The 20,079-nt window shown below is 44.4% G+C and overlaps 1 protein-coding gene across 2 annotated transcripts; it reads left to right on the top strand.

The window, feature by feature from the left end:
• Positions 1 to 3,036: 3,036 nt before the first annotated feature.
• Positions 3,037 to 15,452, top strand: SAP30L (SAP30 like). Of its 2 annotated transcripts, XM_050961341.1 has the most exons (4): positions 3,046 to 3,401; positions 4,800 to 4,922; positions 7,004 to 7,102; positions 9,788 to 15,452. In XM_050961341.1, the coding sequence occupies exons 1-4, from the start codon at positions 3,216 to 3,218 to the stop codon at positions 9,914 to 9,916; spliced, it is 537 nt and encodes a 178-aa protein (XP_050817298.1). In that variant the 5' UTR covers positions 3,046 to 3,215; the 3' UTR covers positions 9,917 to 15,452. The 2 variants fall into 2 exon arrangements, with proteins under 2 accessions (XP_050817299.1, XP_050817298.1); XM_050961342.1 differs by lacking the exon at positions 7,004 to 7,102 and having other exon boundaries at positions 3,037 to 3,401.
• Positions 15,453 to 20,079: the final 4,627 nt, after the last annotated feature.

Here is a 20,079-nt window from a genome sequence, read left to right as displayed (position 1 = left end):
GGTGAGCAAAATTGCTTGGAAGCAAATGTACTTCCATAGTCCAATAACTGCACCAACTGTGATGCTTAATTAAACAAGAAAACCTCTTTAGTATTGGTATCTGCAACGGACTCCTCCTAGGCTTAAGCTGAGATGTACGGTGAGTTTTGCAATGCAGCCACTAGGAGCCTGTCTTCCCTATAAATTATTACAAAGCCTGATCCCTAGAGTAAACTGCAACCTTTGTAGACAGGAACAAAAACTTGGGGAGTGAGTCCAGAGTAGTTTTTACAAACATGTCAGCTATCTTGAGTTAATTGGCAGTCAACTGGCTCAAAGTTAAAAACTCTAGCGTGTGTGCGCCTTTGAGGTTTGCTTTCCTTCACAGCATGCAAGACTGATGTCACGCCTACCCATTATCTAACCTAAACATGCAAGTCAAATTAAAACTATGAAAAGTAAATAAATGTAACTTTTTCATTTCTCCCAGGGTGAGACTAAGAATCGCTCTTTTTGCTATTTCCCGTGAGTACCATCCAGACCAGTGGATGAGGAAAAAGATTTTTTAACCTGTAATTTCTATTTCTCATAATGGGAAGGGCATGCACTAGTCGGGACAAAGCCCCAGTATATATTCAGATGTTCTTGGTAAAATTAAGTTTGTAGGTGGTTATACCTTTAATTCTGTTAATCCTATTATCTACAGTGGAGGTGCTGTTTTCTACCTGGTTTATGTCATTTCAGTTTTGGAAGTCCTGGGAATCAAAGTGTGGTGCTGCAGCAAAGGAGGGAAGTGAGGAAAAATCTAAGCTACTACCTCCACTGTGACAGAATGGACCCAAGAGCAATGTTCACACCATTAAGAGAAATAAAAATTACAAGTAAGGATACAACTATCTTCCTCCTGTAATGCTTCTGTTTTAACCCAGGTTCAACATAATGAGAGCATTGCACAGAGCTTTGGAGAAAATCCTGGTCCGCATGCATTAGATGAGTGAAAATTTTATTCTGGAACTGTAGGCTGGCTCTTGATAAAAGAGCAGTATAGAAGAAAGTGAAGATTCAAACCAAATTAGGAAGGAATGAGGAGTCTGGGAGAAAAACAATCTGAGGCGGTTTAGCATTTGTTACTTGCATGCAAAACCATGTTCTGAAGTGTCCTTAGCCTCTTGTTTCCCAGAAACCAGGACTGGGCAACAGGGGCCAGATCACTTGATCTTTCCTTCTGAAGCACCTGGCATTGGCCAGTCAGAAAGCAGGGTACTGGGCTAGATGGACCTTTGGTCTGAGCCAGTAGGGCCATTCTTACGATGATCTAATGTACTTAGTTTATTGTTTAAGATTTTGAATTATTTAAAGAGGCTGGCTCAGGGGCTTTCATTCCCTCATCTCCAGCAGCAGATACAGACAAACTGCGTAAAGGCCATGTGTAATGGTGCATACCCTGGCCAGGGTTGGGAGTTTGCTAATCCTCGGAATTTGCTATTTGTGGAAGCCAGGGCTGGAGGCAGCTGCCCCCAACTCAGCAGGGAGACAAACGTGTCAGTCTGCTTCTCCCAGGTCCTGTCTGTGGGAGGGTATTAAGCAAGTGTCGGCACGCAGATGTCCCCGAATGGTCTCTTTGCCCCTAACCATACCTTCACCTAGCACTGCGGCTGAGCCGCTTTCCTTCCGCAAGTGCCTGAGGTCCCTTGGCAGCTGGCTGAGCAGGGGGGCGGGGGCAGTGTAGGGTGAGATGTAGGGGAACGTCCCCGTTCCACAGCCCAGGAGCCAGGCTGCCCCCCCCCCCGGGCAGGTGGCTACTTGGGGTCCCCCTCGATGCTGTCCCGTGCTAGGGGGCTGGGGACACCGAGGCGTCTGGCACCACCCTCAGCCTGGTCCCCGGGCGCTGCAGCGTGATGGGGGCCCCGGGGGGGGGGGCTGGTACCTCATGTTTGCTCTGCCCCCCCCCGTTAGACGCTGTGGGGCCCTGAGCTCGGGGCTCTGGTGTCATTGTGCCCGGTGAGCACCCCCGGGCTGTGCCGTCTTCCGGGGGGGGCTCTGAGGGGGGGCTGGGGCTGTCATCCTGAGCGCGGGGGGGCCCAGTGCCCCAGGCCGGGCCCGTCCGGCGCCCGGCTCCGCAGGAAGCGGCCCAGCGCCGGCGACGGGCAGCCACCTCCGCCAATGGGGTGCGCTAGCGGTGGCGGAACCCCGCCCCGGGGGCGCCGCCGGCCAATGCGGGCGCAGGGGCGGTACTTCCTCTGCCGAGGAGGCGGGGCGGGGCGGGCAGGTTTTCTGTGTGCGGGGTCCCGGCGGCGGCGGCGCTTTGGGGCCTGCCGGGGCCTGGTGTCTGCTCGGCGGCAGCGCCGCCTCTGGTAGCCGGCTGGAGAGCGGGGGGCGCTCGCCGGCTCCTCGCCCAGCTGGGGCCCGGGGCGTCTAGGGACCCTTCACGGGGCGGCCCAGGCGGTAGTTTCTAGGGGCCCCTGGGGCGACCCGGGGACGTTGAGAGTTTCTAGGGGTCCCTGGGATAAGGGGTGGGGGAAGGTGCCGGGTGTCTCTAGGGGCCCCGGGGGACTGGGCCCTGTCGGCAGTTTCTAGGATCCCTTGTGGGGGGAGGCGGTGCCGGGAGTTTCTAGGGGCCCCCGTGGGGCTGGGACGGTGCCAGGAGTTTCTAGGGGCCCCCGTGGGGCTGGGACGGTGCCGGGAGTTTCTAGGGGCCCTGGGGGCTGGGACGGTGCCAGGAGTTTCTAGGGGCCCCCGTGGGGCTGGGCCCTGTCGGCAGTTTCTAGGATCCCTTGTGGGGGGAGGCGGTGCCGGCAGTTTTTAGGGGCCCCCTTGGGGGGCTGGGACCTGCCGCGAGTTTCTAGGGGCCCCGAGGGCTGGGACGGTGCCGGGAGTTTTTAGGGCCTCCCGTGGCGGGGGCGGCTGGGACGGTGCCGGGAGTTTCTAGGGGCCCCCGTGGGGCTGGGCCCCGTCGGTAGTTTCTAGGGGCCCCCGTGGGGCTGGGACGGTGCCAGGAGTTTCTAGGGGCCCCCGTGGGGCTGGGACAGTACCGGGAGTTTCTGGGGGCTGGGACGGTGCCAGGAGTTTCTAGGGGCCCCCGTGGGGCTGGGCCCCGTCGGTAGTTTCTAGGGGCCCCCGTGGTGGGGTGGGGCGCTGGGTGTTAGAGGCGCTCATTGCCGGGATCACAGTCTCAGCCGTTGGGAGGCATCAGGGATCTCCCTGACATTACTTTCCTGGCTGGGCTGGGCTGGGCGATGAATGGCTTCAGCACCGAGGAGGACAGCCGGGATGGGCCCCCCGCTGCCCCCTTTTACGGCCAGAGCTGCTGCCTGATTGATGACGGGGACCGCTGTGTCCGCCCGGCCGGCAATGCCTCCTTCAGCAAGAGGATCCAGAAGAGCATCTCCCAGAAGAAGCTCAAGCTGGACATTGACAAAAGTGTGAGTTGCAGCCTGGCTATGAATCCGGGGGTAGCCTTGCCTTTCTGTAGCCCGAAGGCTTCTGCAGCGCTCTGCCAACTTCATGGGCCACTGCAGTGTGGTCTCTTTTGGGGTGGTACCCAGCATCTGCTTTACAGTGCACAGGAGCCTTATGCATCAGTTTGGTACCAGCCTGCAGTTATACCTGACATTGCACGGCATTTGGGACCAAACTGAAGATAGACATCGTGTGTTGAACAGTGCAAGTTGTGTTTATTGAAGCCACATTGGCAACGTTTAAGCCACCGGATTGACGAGGCTAGGGTCTCTCCAAGGAATGGGAATAGTAGTGATCTGTGTGTATCGTATATCTAATGTGACACTTATTTTGCAGGCTTTATTCTAAACGACTTTACAGATTTAAATAATATAACTACTAATGTCGTAAAAGAAGTAGAGGACAGAGAAAAGCTCTGAAAGGAGAGAGAGAGAGATCGATCAACTGGTGATTAAGTGAGAAGTAGATCTAGTAAAGTAGTGAGAGATTTAAAAGGACGTCCAGATGATACATGCTGGAGGAGACGCATTTTGCATTCCAGTGAGCATGGTGTGTGGAAGGATAGAGAAAAGGCCACTTTCTCTTAGTTTGGAGGCAGTAGTGCCACTCAGGTACTTGTGAATGCTGTCATTCCTAAAGAGGTAACTTTAATTCCACAGATCCCAACCAGTTGGGAGATATTTACATGAATAAAGCTTCAAACTGTTCCCACAAGGCAATAATTTAAAAACTGTCACATCTAACTGAACAGTTGACAATCATTTTTAAATGAAAAAAATTGCAAGCTTTTTTATTGGTTGGCATCCAGCAGGCTTATCTGCTGCCAGCCAATTAGTGATAATGCTAAGTGACATCTGTCAGTCAAGCCTATAAATGAGTCTCTTGCTGGGTGGAAGATACATTTGAGCTCAGCAGCCATATCTTTATGGAGAAGGTTTCTATTTAAAACTTTCAGAGTGGTAGTCATGTTAGTCTGTATCAGCAAAAAGAACAAGGTGTCCTTGTGGCACCTTAGGGACTAACAAATTTATTTGGGCATAAGCTTTCATAGGTTAAAACCCACTTCATCAGATGCATGGAGTGAAAAATACAGTAAGCAGTGTATATATATGAAAAATGGGAGTTGCTTACCAAGCGGTGGGGTCAGTGGTAACAAGGCAAATTCAGTTATGGTCCACCTATATTGCATTGGCCTTGTTAGCGCTACAAAAGTAATCCACTGTTGAGAATAGGCCACTTCCACCTTAATTGAATTGGCCTCGTTAGCACTGTGTATTGTTTCTTTATAATCGTACTCTCATACAGGGTTTTTTTATACAATAACTATTCTGGTTGCTTTTTTCCTCACTTTTTACTCTTAGGTAAGGCATCTGTACATTTGTGATTTCCACAAGAATTTCATTCAGAGTGTGCGAAACAAAAGGAAGAGGAAAACTAGCGATGATGGAGGAGACTCTCCTGAGCATGAGATGGATGTCCCAGAGGTAAGTGTCTTACACAAGCGAATGTTGGCTGCTATTGCCAAATCTATGAAATAGGGACATTTGAGCACTTCCATATAGCTGCGAAGACTGTCTTTCTTTCACCGAAATTGAAACTTTGTCTAAATTCTTATGGAAGTAACAGTATCTTCAGGAATAATTTTTATACTGAGGGAGATTTTTCTGATTTTTGTTTCGTGAGCATATTGCATTGTCTATCATCACCCTGGGTGACCCAGTTCCTGGATTTCTTAGATTTCTTCTATATATGTGTACACTTAGAACTTTCTGTTAAAGGGGAATTGCAAAAATTTGTGGAAAAGAAGGCCAAGCCTACAATTTTATATTCAGGGAGTAGAACTGAGAAAATAATTAATTTTTCAATTCAGTGGCCAACCCAGCTAAATAAATAAATAAAACTAATTTGTTTTGAACAGAAATGTGAGGTGTGTTTGTTTGTTTTTTTTCTTGCTAAAACAAAAATGAAAAGAATTGTTTTTGGGTCAAACATAATGTTTCATTAGACCCTAAACTAATTTGCTTTTATTTTTAGTGCTTTTTAAAAAACAAATCTATCCAAATTTCAAAACAAAACTTTTACATTTTTTTAAAAATGTACTGAATTTGACCAAAAACCGTGAATAGTTTCATTTGCCCTGAGACTACATTTTTCAGCAAATTTATTATTCAGTTGAAAAATTTCATCCAGTTCTAATAGAGAATGCCGAAACAACAAGTAAGGAGGGGGAAGTCAGCATATTCACTATTCCAAAAAAAAAAAAAAAAATGATGCACATCAAGTCCTACTGCATGATTCCTGATTGGTGCCACAACCCAGCATACATCATTCTAGGATGTCACAGCTTTCAGAATCTCCACTATGATATGTGGGCTTAACTAAACAATATTCAAAGATGTTATGCCTTTTTGAAATATGTACAATATTTTTACATTGCAGTGTAGCGTTATTTAATAATAATTCTCAAACCATGAAACAAACGAATGATAAAATCTTTAAGACAAGAGCCACATTATCTTATTTAATCTAATTTCCCTATTCCTCAGTTTCCCCGTCTGTAAAATGGGGTTATGAAACTGACCTCCTTTGTAGAGTGCTTTGAGATCTACTGGTGGTATTATTATTTGTACTTTTTTGGGCATTGGGCACACTTTTAATGTGGTACAATAATAAATTGAAATAATTACTTAACAGAATCCCTCTGGGCTGGCTCATTTGCTTTAGTGATGTTTCTCATACCTGACATGCTAGAAAGTTGCTTAGTTAATCCAGCTGGCAGGACATCATAGTTCCTAAAAACATTAGTAATAAAACTAAATTTCTGTGCCATATGCTGCGGATAGCAAAAGTTAAGTGACATTCAACACATAATTTAAAACATAAGAAGGAGTTTTGCAATTTACATTTAAAGTTCCCTTCATGTGGTCTGTTGTTGAAGTATACACTTTCTGATTGCCCTTTGTGCAGTTTTTTCTCACATTCACTCTGTAGAAATTGTACGTTTAGATTCTGAAATATCCCTGGTTGAATTCATTGCTTCACAGTGCCCTGAAACCCAACAGTTTGTGACACGAGCCCTTTGCTCAGTGGGTAATAAGACGGTATTCAGCCACAAGTTTCTAAATTCTGTGGGAACAGCAATGAGTGTGATTTCTGTTTGTAACTCTCTAATTCTTAGCGTGGTTCTCTGAAAAACAACTCTGTAAAAATGGCACTGGGGGACTCTTTGTATGTAAATGACCTGCTTATCAGATTCACTCCCTTTACAAGCAGAAAGGATTGCTGAGGATGCAGAGGTGTAATTGAGAGCAAAATTTGGCCTTACAGCTGGAAATTGGCTAACAGTTCTGTGGTGGTGTATGAGTTAGAACAGAATTTCTCTCCCCCTGAGACTGTTTTGGCTCTGCAGCATTAATATATAAAAAATAGACATATATTTGTCACTGAAGCAAGCGCATGCGGCTCTGAATACAGACAGAGCCATCCTGTTGAGTTAGTAAGTGCCAGTTTGAGATACTCTCGTCAGGTACATCTGCACCCCAGTCATCCTGCATCTGTTTTCCAGGTTGACCTGTTCCAGCTGCAAGTGAACACGCTGCGACGGTACAAAAGACATTACAAGTTACAGACCAGGCCTGGCCTCAATAAGGCTCAGCTAGCAGAAGTAAGCGAGGGTGTGGGGAGTTGCTTTTTATAACAGAAAAAAAATGTATTTTTTGCTCCCCCAACCTGACATACATTTTCTGGACACTAGTGGGTGCACTGACTCTATCACTAGTACATACCAGATGCTCTGCTGCTGGTTTCCAGTGAATTGCCCTAGGAGAAGGCTATAAGCATATTCTCCTTTCTGTGAGAAGGATCCTGAGGAACATTTTGTAGTAGTTGTTGTTTGTACTCCTTTCTTCCCATCCTGCTATTTCCTTAGAAAGTGAATGATTAATGATGGCAGAGTGAATAGAATTAGGAAATGGATTCTCCTATTGCCTTGTGTATTTACCAGTTTTCAAGTTATTAGTTGGTGGCAGCTGTAAAACCAAACTCCTGACACATGTTCTAACAGAGACAAAGAGGGCAAGGTAATCTTTCATTAGACCAACATCTGCTTGGGGTGTGGTGGCAGTCAAAAAAGCGAACAATGTTAGGAACCATTAGAAAAGGGATAGATAAGACAGAAAATATCATAACACCACTATATTATTATTATATATATATTTCCATAGTACTCTCACATGTTGAATACTGCATGCAGTTCTGGTTGCCCCATCTCAGAAAAGATAAATTAGAATTGGAAGAAGTACAGAGAAGGGCAACAAAAATTAAGGTTGCCTGTGAGGAGAGATTAATAAGACTGGGACTTTTCAGCTTGGAAAAGAGATGGCTATGATGGCATGCGATAGAGGACTATAAAAGCATGAATGGCATGGCCAAAATGAATAAGAAAGTGTTATTTAGTCCATCACATACCACAAGAACCAAGGGTCACCCAATGAAATTAATAGGCAGCAGGCTTAAAACAAACAAAAGGAAGTACTTTTTCACATAACACACACTTAACCTGTGGAACTCATTGCCGGGGATGTCATGAAGGTCAAAAGTAAAACTGGGTTAAAAAATAATTAGGTACATTCATGGATGGTAGGTGCATCAGTGGCTATTAGCCAAGATGGTCAGGGGTGCAACCCCATGGTCTGGGTGTCCCAAGCCTCTGACTCCAGATGCTGGGGGTAGGTGACCAAATGGATCGCTCAGTGGTTGCCTGTTCTGTTCATGCCTTCTGAAGCACCTGGCATTGACTGCTGTCAGAAGACACAATACCAGGTTAGATGGGCCATTGGTCTGACCTAGTATGGCCATTCTTATGTTCTTAATAAGCCATTAAAGAGCTGTCTCCTCCTTCAGTCCTCCACTTGAGACAAGAGTTTGGGTAGCTCTTTTATACAAGCAATGCTGCAGATAGATGTAGGGTCCTTAACAGATATTCTAATGTTCAAGGCAGTTCTGCTTCAGGCCAATGTTATAAAAACCCCCACTCCTGCCCCAATTTCACTCGAACATATTCCTAGGGAAGCTCTAATCTCATCAGGTTAACCTTACCTCTGCGGAAATTGCACTGTGTGTTTCTTGCAGGCCCTGGACTCTTACACCATACAGCACCCAAAGTTCTGGCAGCTTTGTAAAATGTTTTGTTGCTCATTTTCAGAGTGGAGTACAGAAGAAATGTTGATGATGTTGTACAGTGTATGGCCTGGTGTAACAAGGTGAAGGGTGGGATCTAGATCCTCATTGGTATATCATGTTTTTGTAGTGTTCTACCTAACTAGTAAGCAGTCTTTCAGCTCCCTCTTGTTGGCAAGCGCTGTGTACTGAAGCACATTTACAGTAGTATCCCCAGCAAAACTATTATGCAAGCAGAGATTAACCTTAAGGGGAGCCTAACTTAAAATTGTCACACACTTCCCAGATTTCCTGTGAAGTTTGAGCAGCTTTGACCCTACGCTGGATCCTCGTCCAGCTCCCATGCTTGAATCACTTCTGCCTGAGACTCTTAGACATCTGCTTCTAACCCACCGTAAGGAAAACTCAAACTTCCATAAGTCTTCTTGGAGTGATTCATATTGTTCAGCCTGCGTCAAAAACCAATTCTGGAGTTGTGTTGGGTAGTGAAAGAGATGTTTCCACCATAGGGGAAAGCACATCTCCTAATCTTGCTCCAACAAGACCCTTTTTACATTAGATTTATCCTTTGGAGAGAAAAGCAACCTAACTGTCCAGGGTTTCTACCAAAGTTTGAGGTAGCAGACCTAGCTTTTTTTTTCTGTTGTGGATCTCCTTTCAGTTCCTTTGATGAAAGCTTCCTCAACATGTTTTAATGTGGACAAAGGTCCATTGAAGCTGCATTGTTTACATTGCCAAGTCTCTATCTCTTTTGGCTGGCTTGGCAATAGCTTTCCTTCACCCTTCTTTAAAATACTGAGTTGTGGGGAAACTCTCTCCAAGCAAACTTGGCACGGAATGGATTGGGGGGATGGTTTCTACTGCTAAATAATAAACTAGCTTGTTGTAATGCTTTCCTAGGAAAGCAGGACTTCCTGGCTTCCAAATTCCACCTGTGAATTGGCTTCTGAAATTGTTGATTTAGCAAGACAACTCTCTGCTCATATGCACATTCTAGCTACAGAGGAGGGATAAATGAGGACTGACCAAATCAGTGCATATTTGCATAAAAGTGTGTTTTACTTGACAGACTTAAATCAATGTCAGGATGAACAAAGACCAAACTAGCTCTGCTTATTTCTGCATTTAATTCAAGAATTTGTCTTTTTTTTTTTTTTTTTTTAATGTTTAGACTATTAGCCGCCACTTCAGAAATATTCCTGTGAACGAGAAGGAGACGCTTGCTTACTTCATCTACATGGTAAAGAGCAACAAGAGCAGGCTGGACCAGAAATCAGAAAGCAGCAAGCAACTAGAATGAAGATGAGTTGGACTTTGGATGAGAATAAGCATAATATTGAAGGAACAGGTGGTGTCATGCATTTTAAGCTTCTGAAGACTGTTAAACTAAATTGTAAATTTGTTTTAAATGTGGTGTGTGTGAATGACATAGAAACTCTTGGTCAGGACTATCTGAAAACATGCATCCAACATGCCTAAGAAGACTTACTTCCCAGTCAAAGCCAACACTGGAATGAAGGAATAAAGATCGTAGGAAGAACTAAAGATATCAGTAGGACTCCGTGGCTTTGGAGTTCATTGATGTAGTGTATTAAAGTACTTCTGGAAGCCTGCTTCTGAATGTGATTTAGGTGATGAGTAAAAAGAATTCAGTGGCCTCATTCTGCATCTCCAAACCGCCATGCAGCACACTTTGACTCAGGACTGGAACAGCGGTGGATTATAATTTAGAATCAAGGTGCATGGGTCAGAAGTCTGTCTGAAGCTTGCTCACAACCTGAACACATTCCACCTTTCTCTGAGTCAGTGCTACAAGTCCCAGTCTTCTGTGAATGAATGCTACAATTCACCAAATCCACTCAGTGAATGCTATTTGATTGGTTTGAAAATGGATTTCTCACATCATATTATATGGAAACCAAACCGATATTGCCAACCTTTTCATCTGCTTCACCTTATTTAAAAACTCATTATTTAATTGAATTGTTTAAGCATTTGAGAACATCTGCATTTTCCGGACTTATGACATTTAAGGAAATATGTGGCATTTAGGCAAATATTGTGAATTAATTCACTGGTTTGATAATGTTGTTAAAATGCCCCAATTAATTTACATAAGCCTGTTGTGTCTCTTGAATTTTAGGCTCACGGGGATAGGTGAAGCAATGGCTCATGACATGAGCTTTTATTCTGGGTCAGATCAGGTATAAGTCACACAAGTGATTTTATTCTCAATCTGGTCTTCAGCAGGTCCACATCACAAAACTGGCACACAGATTGGTCCGACTTCCAGTCCCAATTTCAGATAAACCATTCTAGGAGCAATAGATATGTCACCAGTGTACTAACAGGAGTGTATGCGATATCTGAACTGTTTTTGGCATGGACAGAGTCAAAAAACACTCACTTTTCATAAGCATTTAATTTACATTTCCTAGGAATAATGCTGATCATAGAATGGCACACAGTTGTCCTTTGTGATTGCTTATTTTCAAAGTAAAGTTAAAATCACTCATTTTTTGTCATTTCAAGCCAAGGTATTCCTTCACAGCCTAAACAAAATTGGCAAAGGGAGCCTAAAGAGGGTTGTGACCTGTCATTTTCCAATGACCTCAAATCCAATTCAAGGTAATCTTTGTGATTTAAAACACCAGTCCGCGCCCCTGCTGTTTTAACTTTTTAGTCTTTTTATTCTGTTCTGAGATGCCAAGACCCCACTTGATGAGCATATATGCAAACAAGCCTTAAGCAGCAAAGTGAACAGTGGAGAATTTAGGTTAGAATTTTTCAATTGTGGGTTTGAACAAGCAGAAATTGGCTGTAGCTTTGAATAACTAAACATGAGACACAGCTCGATATTGTATGTAATGCTTATTGTACAAGTCAGACAGTTCATACAATAACTTCTTGATATCTTAAGCTTTCCCAAAGTGTCCGTTAAGATAATTAAGGTCACCACTCTAAGCAAACTGAGTTTGTTTGCAAAGCTTTCAAGAGTTTTCTTGAATATCCATTTGGAATATAAGCAACTTCAGCCTTTTTAATAAGTCCAATGTCATGCAGAAAATACTTCTAGTGCTAGGGATATTCCATTTTAATCTGATGCATCTCTGAAGGATGTGGATTGTTTTAAGTGTCCTCACAGACTCCAGTTCAGTATGAATTTGAAGAACATTTTGCTATTTAGATCAGAGGATATGTCTACCCTTCAGTTAAAAACCTGTGACTGGCCCATGCCAGCTGACTCACGCTCATGGGGCTAGGGCTAGGGAGCTATTTAATTGCCATGTAGCCATTCGAGCTTGGGCTGGAGCCGGGGCCCTAGTGAGGACCAAGCCCAAACATCTGCAATTAAACAGTCACTTGGGAGTCAGCTGGCATCGGCCAGCCACAGGTATCTAATTGCAATAGAGACATATCCTAAGGGGCTTTGACACAAGCAGTGAAGGAGTGTATGGAATGGTAAGCAAATGTCTTGCATCAATATTTCTTGAATATTTAAGAGTCTCCATTATTCTAGTCCCTTCCTTATTGGACGGATGAAATAAAAACCCAGTATCACTCAGTTGATCTGATTTATATAATTCAGGACAGATGCTTAGAAGGTATGTTCTCTGACTGCATGATTAACTGCAGAGTTTGTATGCATGCAGCCGGAGGAGAGTGATTAAGGAAAAATCTGTCTTCAAGTTATGAGTAGGTTATGCCTCATCCTGACTTCCAGACCAAAATTGTAAAAAATAGAATTTATGTGGTGGTGGTTTTTTTTTTAAAGAGCAAATAATTTGTTGCAGCGTTTTAGCCGCTCAGCAGCAAATAGATTCTTTACAAAGGAAATATGGTGGCAGGTTCCATCTGTTCAGGTGTATTCACTGGAATGTTTTTGTGCGGAGGTGGGATTCAGGACATTTTTCTGAGCTAATCGATTGATATAAAATGTATGATTGTTGTTGGTTTCACTTACCCAATTATACTTAAAAATCTCATTCTAAGGTGTGGTGATGGAAAGATGTTTACCAGCCATTAGTAGGGAGTTTATAAGGTGGAGGGGTTGGAGGAGGGACACCAAAGAAGCAGAGGAATCTTTGGTTTTCAGATCCCTTGGATTCCATTGCCTTATAAACACTCGGAGATGCCTTATTCTCTTGTTCTCAACTCAGCTAGAGTAACAAGCCTTGATCATGAGAGCAAGTGTCTTGGTGGAGGGACTGGTCACTCATGTGACTCCCCATGCTAGAAACTGACATTACACGTCAATTCAGCAGCAATAGCCATGTTCAGAGTGCCTATGGCTCTCAGAGCATTTAGATTTTAATAACCGGAAATGCAACAATGCAATTGTTCTGTGTAATGCCGCTGTGTGTACTTGATTATGCTGCATGCCAGTTAATGATACTGTCCAACGTTTTTTAAATCCTCAACAGCAAATATTTTTTTGAGCCTCCAGAGGTGTGAAAGCTGAGGTAGCAGAATTTTTCTGCACTTCGGGGTTTGTTTAAGATGCAGGAGAGCAGAATTGCTTTGATTGACATGGTTCATTCACACAAGGTGTATGTTTTTACCTTGATACTTTTAGAATTTGCATTTCACAGGTGGGACTTAAATGCTGTCTAACTGAACCATGGTGTGCAAACTTTTAGTAGTAGAATATCATTTGTTCCAAGTCTGTGGGTAGAATTCATCCTGTGCGGAAGGCCCTATAGGAAACCCTCCTGTCCACGTAAGAACCTAATCCATTTAAAGACTCCTATCAACTTCATTAGGGTTTGGATCAGATGCTAGCCCTTAGGATGGAACTCAGAGTCCCTCCTGCAGGCTTCTTCAGTGGGTTAATTTCATCCTGTGTAGTGGTCCTATGCTGGTCACTTGTATTTGTAGGGGAAGAAAAAAATCACTGACCTTTTTCATGCCTTGGGCTCAGTGAAGTAAAAAGCAAGAGAATTTGAAGTGTACTGTGATAGGATTAAATTGGGGGCAGTTGCATTGTGATGACTGGAAAGTGCAGCTGATACAGTGGGCAAGAATTTAGGGGGCACTTTGTCCTTAGACATTCTGTGTTCATCTTTCAAGGCCTAGTTTTGTCTCTGTATCTTGCATACTGCATATCTTGAGCAAACTGTTGCAGTAATATTTAATGGTTGTTTTGCTAGAAACTTTGGATATTAAAGCCTGATTAAAAATTTAGGACAACCTAGCTATATCGCTCAGGACTGTGAAAAATGTAATGCCCTGTGCAACATAGTTAGGTCGACCTAACTCTGCTGTAGACACAGCTCGATCACCAGAATTCTTTCCGTCAATCTAGCTACTGTCTCTCCAAGAGATGAATTTCCTACATCAATGGTAAAAGCCCTTCCTGTCAATGTCGGAGGCATCTACTCTAGAGTGCTACAGACAGCAGAACTGCAGCACCATCGCTGTGCCATTCTAATTGCTGTGATGTATACATATCCTAAGATTCAGAGAAGTGGAGGATAAAGGTTGTCCTGACTTTACCTAATTCTCTGGTACCTGCAGGCGTGCTTGTAAGAAAAGTTGTAGGCTCTTTTGATGTGTAGCTCAACCAAAGAAATCTGTCTGGCATTTGAAAGTCAGACATGTCAGTAGGATGGCTTCTTATCCAAACAAGCAATGAAATCTAGAGCCAAAGTAACCCACAGCAAACATATTTCAGGCTAGGTAGCATAGCAAAGAAAATTCCAAATAGGACGTGGTCCAAATGAAAACCCAGCTAAATGGGCTTTTTAAAAATGTGTGTGTGAAGGAAGAGTCACCTAACCAGTGTAACATTTTGCAATGAGTGTTTTATGCCAAACACAAATGCAGTGGAGAGGAGAAAGGGTGAGCCATGCACTTTACTTCTGTCGGTAGGTTCTAATGTAAATACCAGTGGGAAATCATGGTAAGTAAATGGAGGGGGACTTAACCAAAATCGTTTGTTTCAAACAGCAAACCATTCTTACTCCTGCAGTGACCTAGCGTTGCTTTCTCTTTAAAGTTCAAACTATTGAGATGAGGGAACATTAAACTTTTAGGTGGGAGCCATTTTACTGCCCAGTGGATTCACTAAAGGGCCCATCATGGAGAGACAATAGAATATTGTTGATTGCTCATTTTGATTTTCTTCATGTCAGCTAGGGCTTATCAAGCATAAGAGAGGTGGTAAAGTTCAGTTTGCAGTTTCCGCTTTCTCGTTGTAAATGGGATTCTAACAGCACCAGATAGTCCATTCACTTCTGCAACAAACCCCTGCTCTCACTTCCACATTACCCGTTACCCACAGCTCTGTTTGAAAGTAACTAAATAGTGTTCATGGAATGGGAGGGCTCTTGCCTTAAATTCTGAATTTCACTTACAATCAGGTCTGATGTATAAAATAGGTTCTTAGGGTCTCTGACTTAATAGATTTCCAGTGTTTTTAAAAGAACAAGGTTTGCATTTTTGCCTTTCATTTGTTGTCTTCACCCATCCTGTCTTGTCCCATTCCACTGCCAGAACGCCAAGAGGACACACATCGGATAACTTTAAAAAGAAAATCCTTTTACTCCTGTACCAGGCTTACTGGGAGAAAAAACAATCATTCCCCCTTTCATTACAGCCTCCCACATGTTGTGCTGATCTTATGCCAAATGTTTTGGATAGCTTGTATTTTTACTGATGTAAAAAAGCTGTGTACTGTCGGTGTAACTCTAGTAACTTATAGTGAAACTGTATAATTCTCTCTGAGATGTAGAAAATGTTCTGCTCCCACCATGTATGAGACTAACTCTGTACTGTGAGACAAAGAGATAAATGCCTGAGTTTCACTTTTAATAAACGATCTATCTAGCAACAAACCCCACATTCCCTCTGTTTGCCTCTCTGAATGGGATTCACTTCCAGTGACTGGCTTAGGAGATTTAGTTCCTGGGATGATCTAGAAAGATGTGCTTCTCACTGCCACACGGGACACTTGGGTTCACTTTGATTCCCGATGCTGACTTTTTGTTCCCAGGACTCAGTATTGCGGAGATGGGAGGGGAAATAGAGGAGCGAGGGAAAATGCTATCCCCGTGTCAAATAAAGGAGTCCCACCAACTCCTTAGCTGGAGGAGTAGTTCCTCTGACATAAGGCCTCTTGTAGTGTAGTGGGTATAAGCCAGGGGTCAGCAACCTTGCAGAAGTGCTGTGCTAGTCTTCGTTCATTCACTCTAATTTAAGGTTTCGCATGCCAGTAATATACGTTATTGTTTTTAGAAGGTCTCTTTCTATAAGTCTATAACATATAACTAAACTATTGTTGTATATAAAGTAAATAAGTTTTTTACAATGTTTAAGAGGCTTCATTTAAAATTAAATTAAAATGCAGGGCCCCTAGACTGGTGGCCAGGGCCCAGGCAGTGTGAGTGCCACAGAAAATCAGCTTGCGTGCTGATGCCTTTGGCACCCGTGCCATAGGTTGCCTACCCCGATATAAACCAAGAAATGTTCCCAATGGTACGTAAAGAAAACTGCTGTTAAATAAGATGTGTTCACTTGGACAGCCTTGTAAGTCTTCTATTTAGAGGATCATGTACCTTCCATCATGGGGGATTTTCCATGCTGTAGTCAGCCAGCCAGTAAAATCCACTGTTTTCCATTTGATTCAGTCTTATTTTGTGACTGAGTCCTATGTGCCTGTTGTAGCACCATGCTTGTCATTTTGAAGAGTACTCTAAATGGTTCTCCTTCGCACCATCTGCTTGGGCCCTTTTTTAAACGGAGTGTTGGCCAGAGAAAAAGTGAGTGTCAATCTTTACAGTGTGCAGATCCAGAGAAATGGTGGGGTGCAGCCCCCCCAGATTCTAAGGGAGAATTAGCTGGATCTGGAAACTTGTTCATTTTCCCCTCCCTCCTCCCTGAAGTGTTCTGTATCTCTGTTCAGAGCTTTCCCATTCATCCCATCAAACTTTCTTCCCATTTCACTCTTACTTCCTCCAGTCCTAGGGTTTTTCACAGCTAGGGAGCCCTGGCCAGAGTTGTAGCGTCAGCAAAGAGTTGTTAATGCTTAGCCACCACGTAGCCTGTGAGAGATGCAAAGTGCTTTACAAATATTATTTAACAAAGCCTCCTGACACTCCTGTGAAGTAGTGATTATTCTTGTTTTTTTTTTTGTTAGGAAAGAGACTGTGACGTCTCAAAAACTCTGGTTATTCTGTGGTTTTGTGTGGCACAGAGATGGTTTGCACTGTCCTAATTACACTGGTACAGCCCCCAGCGTAGATGCACTGCATCAGTGTGATGTACCCTGGTAAATTACACTTACAATGTGTCTATCAGTTTTGCAAGACCAGAGTTACACTGAGTCAGTGACAGAAGCAGGTGTGGAACTGAGTGTTGTGATTTGTCTAAATGTTCAGAGCATGGTATAACATTACCCATCACCTTCCTCTTCACCAGCGCCTGTGGGCATGATACATTGCGTCGCCATGGTGGATATGATTTCTTAATTTTCTAATTAAAAATTAAGCTGTGGTATCTACACTCCAAAATCTGCAAAACTGGGGTCATCAGCCACAGCAGTTGCAGAAGCTCCTCTCCCAGTGGAAGAAGGGCACAAATGCTAACGCATGGTATAGTACAGGGGGCAGGCACTGTATAAACAGCCTATCACACTGAGGCCCTGGTCTGTGACTGGAGCTCTTTGACATGATGCGAATACAAATAATAATAGACATGCAGATTAGTGTGTCTTCAGCCTGACTCCCTGAAAGAAAACATGGAAAAGAGCGAGCTCAGAACCTAGAGACGGTCACCGCGTTTTCTTCACATGCGAGCTTGGAATCTTGCGTGAGCATCAGATTAGATAGAAACTTAGAACCACTGTTCCATTTTATCCTCTGTCACCATAGGGTGGCAGTGTTACCTAAATAACACACACAGAACAGGAGTACTTGTGGCACCTTAGAGACTAACAAATTTAGTGGAGCATACGCTTTCTTGGGCTACAGCCCATTTCATCGGATGCATGCAGTGGAAAATACAGTAGGAAGATAGATCGATACACACAGAGCACATGAAACAATGAGTGGTATTACCATAACCCATGGTTACCATACACCCATTGTTTCATGTTCTGTGTGTGTGTGTATCTCTTCATCGGATGCATGCAGTGGAAAATACAGTAGGAAGTGAGCTGTAGCCCACGAAAGCTTGTGCTCCAATAAATGTGTTAGTCTCTAAGGTGCCACAAGTAGTCCTGTTCTTTTTGTGGATACAGACTAACACGGCTGCTACTCTGAAACTTAAATAACACAGATGACTAGATTTAAGCAGAAAATGCTCAGTCAGCTGCAGCTCCACTGCTGATGAGGTCATTTGCTGATTGCAGAGAGAATACTATCCACAGCTGTTCTTGGGACTCGCGCCATATTCCTGTCACAAAGATGGCTCCTCACTCTGAGTTGGTTATACTTGTCAGATACAGGAAGTGGGATTATGCTGTATTAGGGGATGTGGATATCATAAAGAGGGGGTTGTTTTTTATACTGCTGGGTTGAGAATGAAATTGAACATGTACAATACTCTGCACTGCGCTGGAGTCTTTCCCCCACCCTTTCCACAAAGTTTGATATAAACCAGGCTTTGATTCTCTCTGCCTCTCCATTATAAAGGGCAGATCAGCGGAGTGGAGAAAAATGTAAATGGAGATTTAATGGTTTTGTGTTTTATAGACTCCGTCCATTATCAAACAGGCTGGGTATTTAGTAACAGCCTCAGCTGTTGCTTTATTTTATTTTATTTTTCTATCCAATGCATGTAATAAGTGATGACTAACCAGCTTTGCCAGCACTTAATCTCACTTGTCCAAGAGCTGAAGCGGATACCATGTCTCTATTATCCCAGCAGGTAGGACTGGCTTCTTCCAGAAGTAACAGGAACCCCTAGAATAGCTTTATTTGAAAACTGTTTTCCAGGGTGTGCCTCCTGCGTATGTCCCTGGAGGCTTTATGTGGTCAATGCAGCAGCATAGACAGAGAGGGTCGAGGTGGAAACAAAACTTCCAGCATAGGCCATAGGGGTAGATTGGGCTGTGAAGAAGGGACCTGTATAAAGAGGAGAGCCGTAAGGCGAATGCAGGAGGTGCCCTCCAAGCCCGCTGGAGTGTGAAACTTCACGGTCTGTGAGCTCGAGAGCTGGAGCAGTGCAAGCTGGTTCTACCAAAGGGCACCAAATCCTATGCCAGAGGGATGGGACTGTCAGAGCTGGGTTAGCTCTTTCTCTTGCCCTGGGCTGAGGCTACAACCATTACCCCTTGATGTGCTGTCTGGCTTGATCCAAATGATCTGAGAGCATCCTGTAAGATAGCGGGAGCTCAGGTACCCTTGTGAGTGGGGCAGCACTGAGGACCTGAACAGGGTAGCATGAAGTAACAAACTCCTGAGAGGATTCAAATGGGCAGTGCTTATGAGAGTCATCTGGGTTTCCTCTTTGTCTTGCCCCCTTGGCTCAGCCAGCCCCTAACTAATGGGGAGGGGAAGAGAAAGAGGTGGGTTGTGTCCAAAGCTCTTGCAGCAGCTTGCATGTAAATTCCTTTTTGAGTCTGAGTTTTGCCAACTGTCTTGCCTGTCCAGAGGGAAGGAAGCCAGCAGCCCATCACCCTGGCGCTGAGCCCTGAGCAATCGCAACCTCTGCTGGGTGCTGCTTTCCAAAGTACACATCACTGCTGTCAGGAACTGCAAGGGCCCAGCCCTCCTTGCACCCATAGCACACTGGAGAGTTGGGAGAGGGAGAATGCTGGGGAGCCAACACCGAGCCTTCATGCATCCCAGCCACCCTCTGCATGGGGGCTGGGGGAGAAACTGGCCCCACAAGAAGTAACCTCCCAGATCTGCTTTGCCATTACAGGAGCAGGGCCACTAGCTCTGCAGAGTCTGCTAGCCCAAGTGGAAACTCCAGTAGGCTCTGTTCAAATCTTTCCTGGTTGCTGTTGGTTTGTGCTGGAGGACCAGTAGCCCCAGGATCCAGCAGCTGGGTATGTTCACGCAGCTAAATAACCTACCTGCCTAATGAAATTTCAAACTGGCATTTCTATTAGTGCTACTAGGGTTAAATGCCCTAAGATGCAGAGGGCACTGGACTGGCATTTTGGAGACCTGCATTTCTAGTCCTGCCTCTGCCATTGACCAGCTGGGTGCCCCTGGGCATGCCCGTTCTCTATCTGGCTGTTTTCCCATCTGTAACATGGAGACTGCCACATGCTTTGAGATCTATGGAGGAAAAGGGCAAGATGCTAAACTCCCTTGCCAGTCACAGCAAATTGATAACCCCCAGAGGTGAGGCCTCATTGTGGTGGAACAACTGGATCGATTCCTTGTTAGCTACTCTTCTGTAAATCCCTTCTGGAAACTTCTCCTGCTCATCTTCCCCCCTTTCTCCAGGCTACCTGGGAGTTCTTCCCACCCCTTGCTGTGCCATCAGCTCCTCCCCCCTGCCCCTGCTTCG

Source organism: Gopherus flavomarginatus, chromosome 7 (assembly GCF_025201925.1).
Source record: "Gopherus flavomarginatus isolate rGopFla2 chromosome 7, rGopFla2.mat.asm, whole genome shotgun sequence".
Taxonomy (NCBI): domain Eukaryota; kingdom Metazoa; phylum Chordata; order Testudines; family Testudinidae; genus Gopherus; species Gopherus flavomarginatus.
The sequence above is the reverse complement of the archived record's forward strand: the minus strand, read 5'-3'. Positions and strand labels throughout refer to the sequence as shown.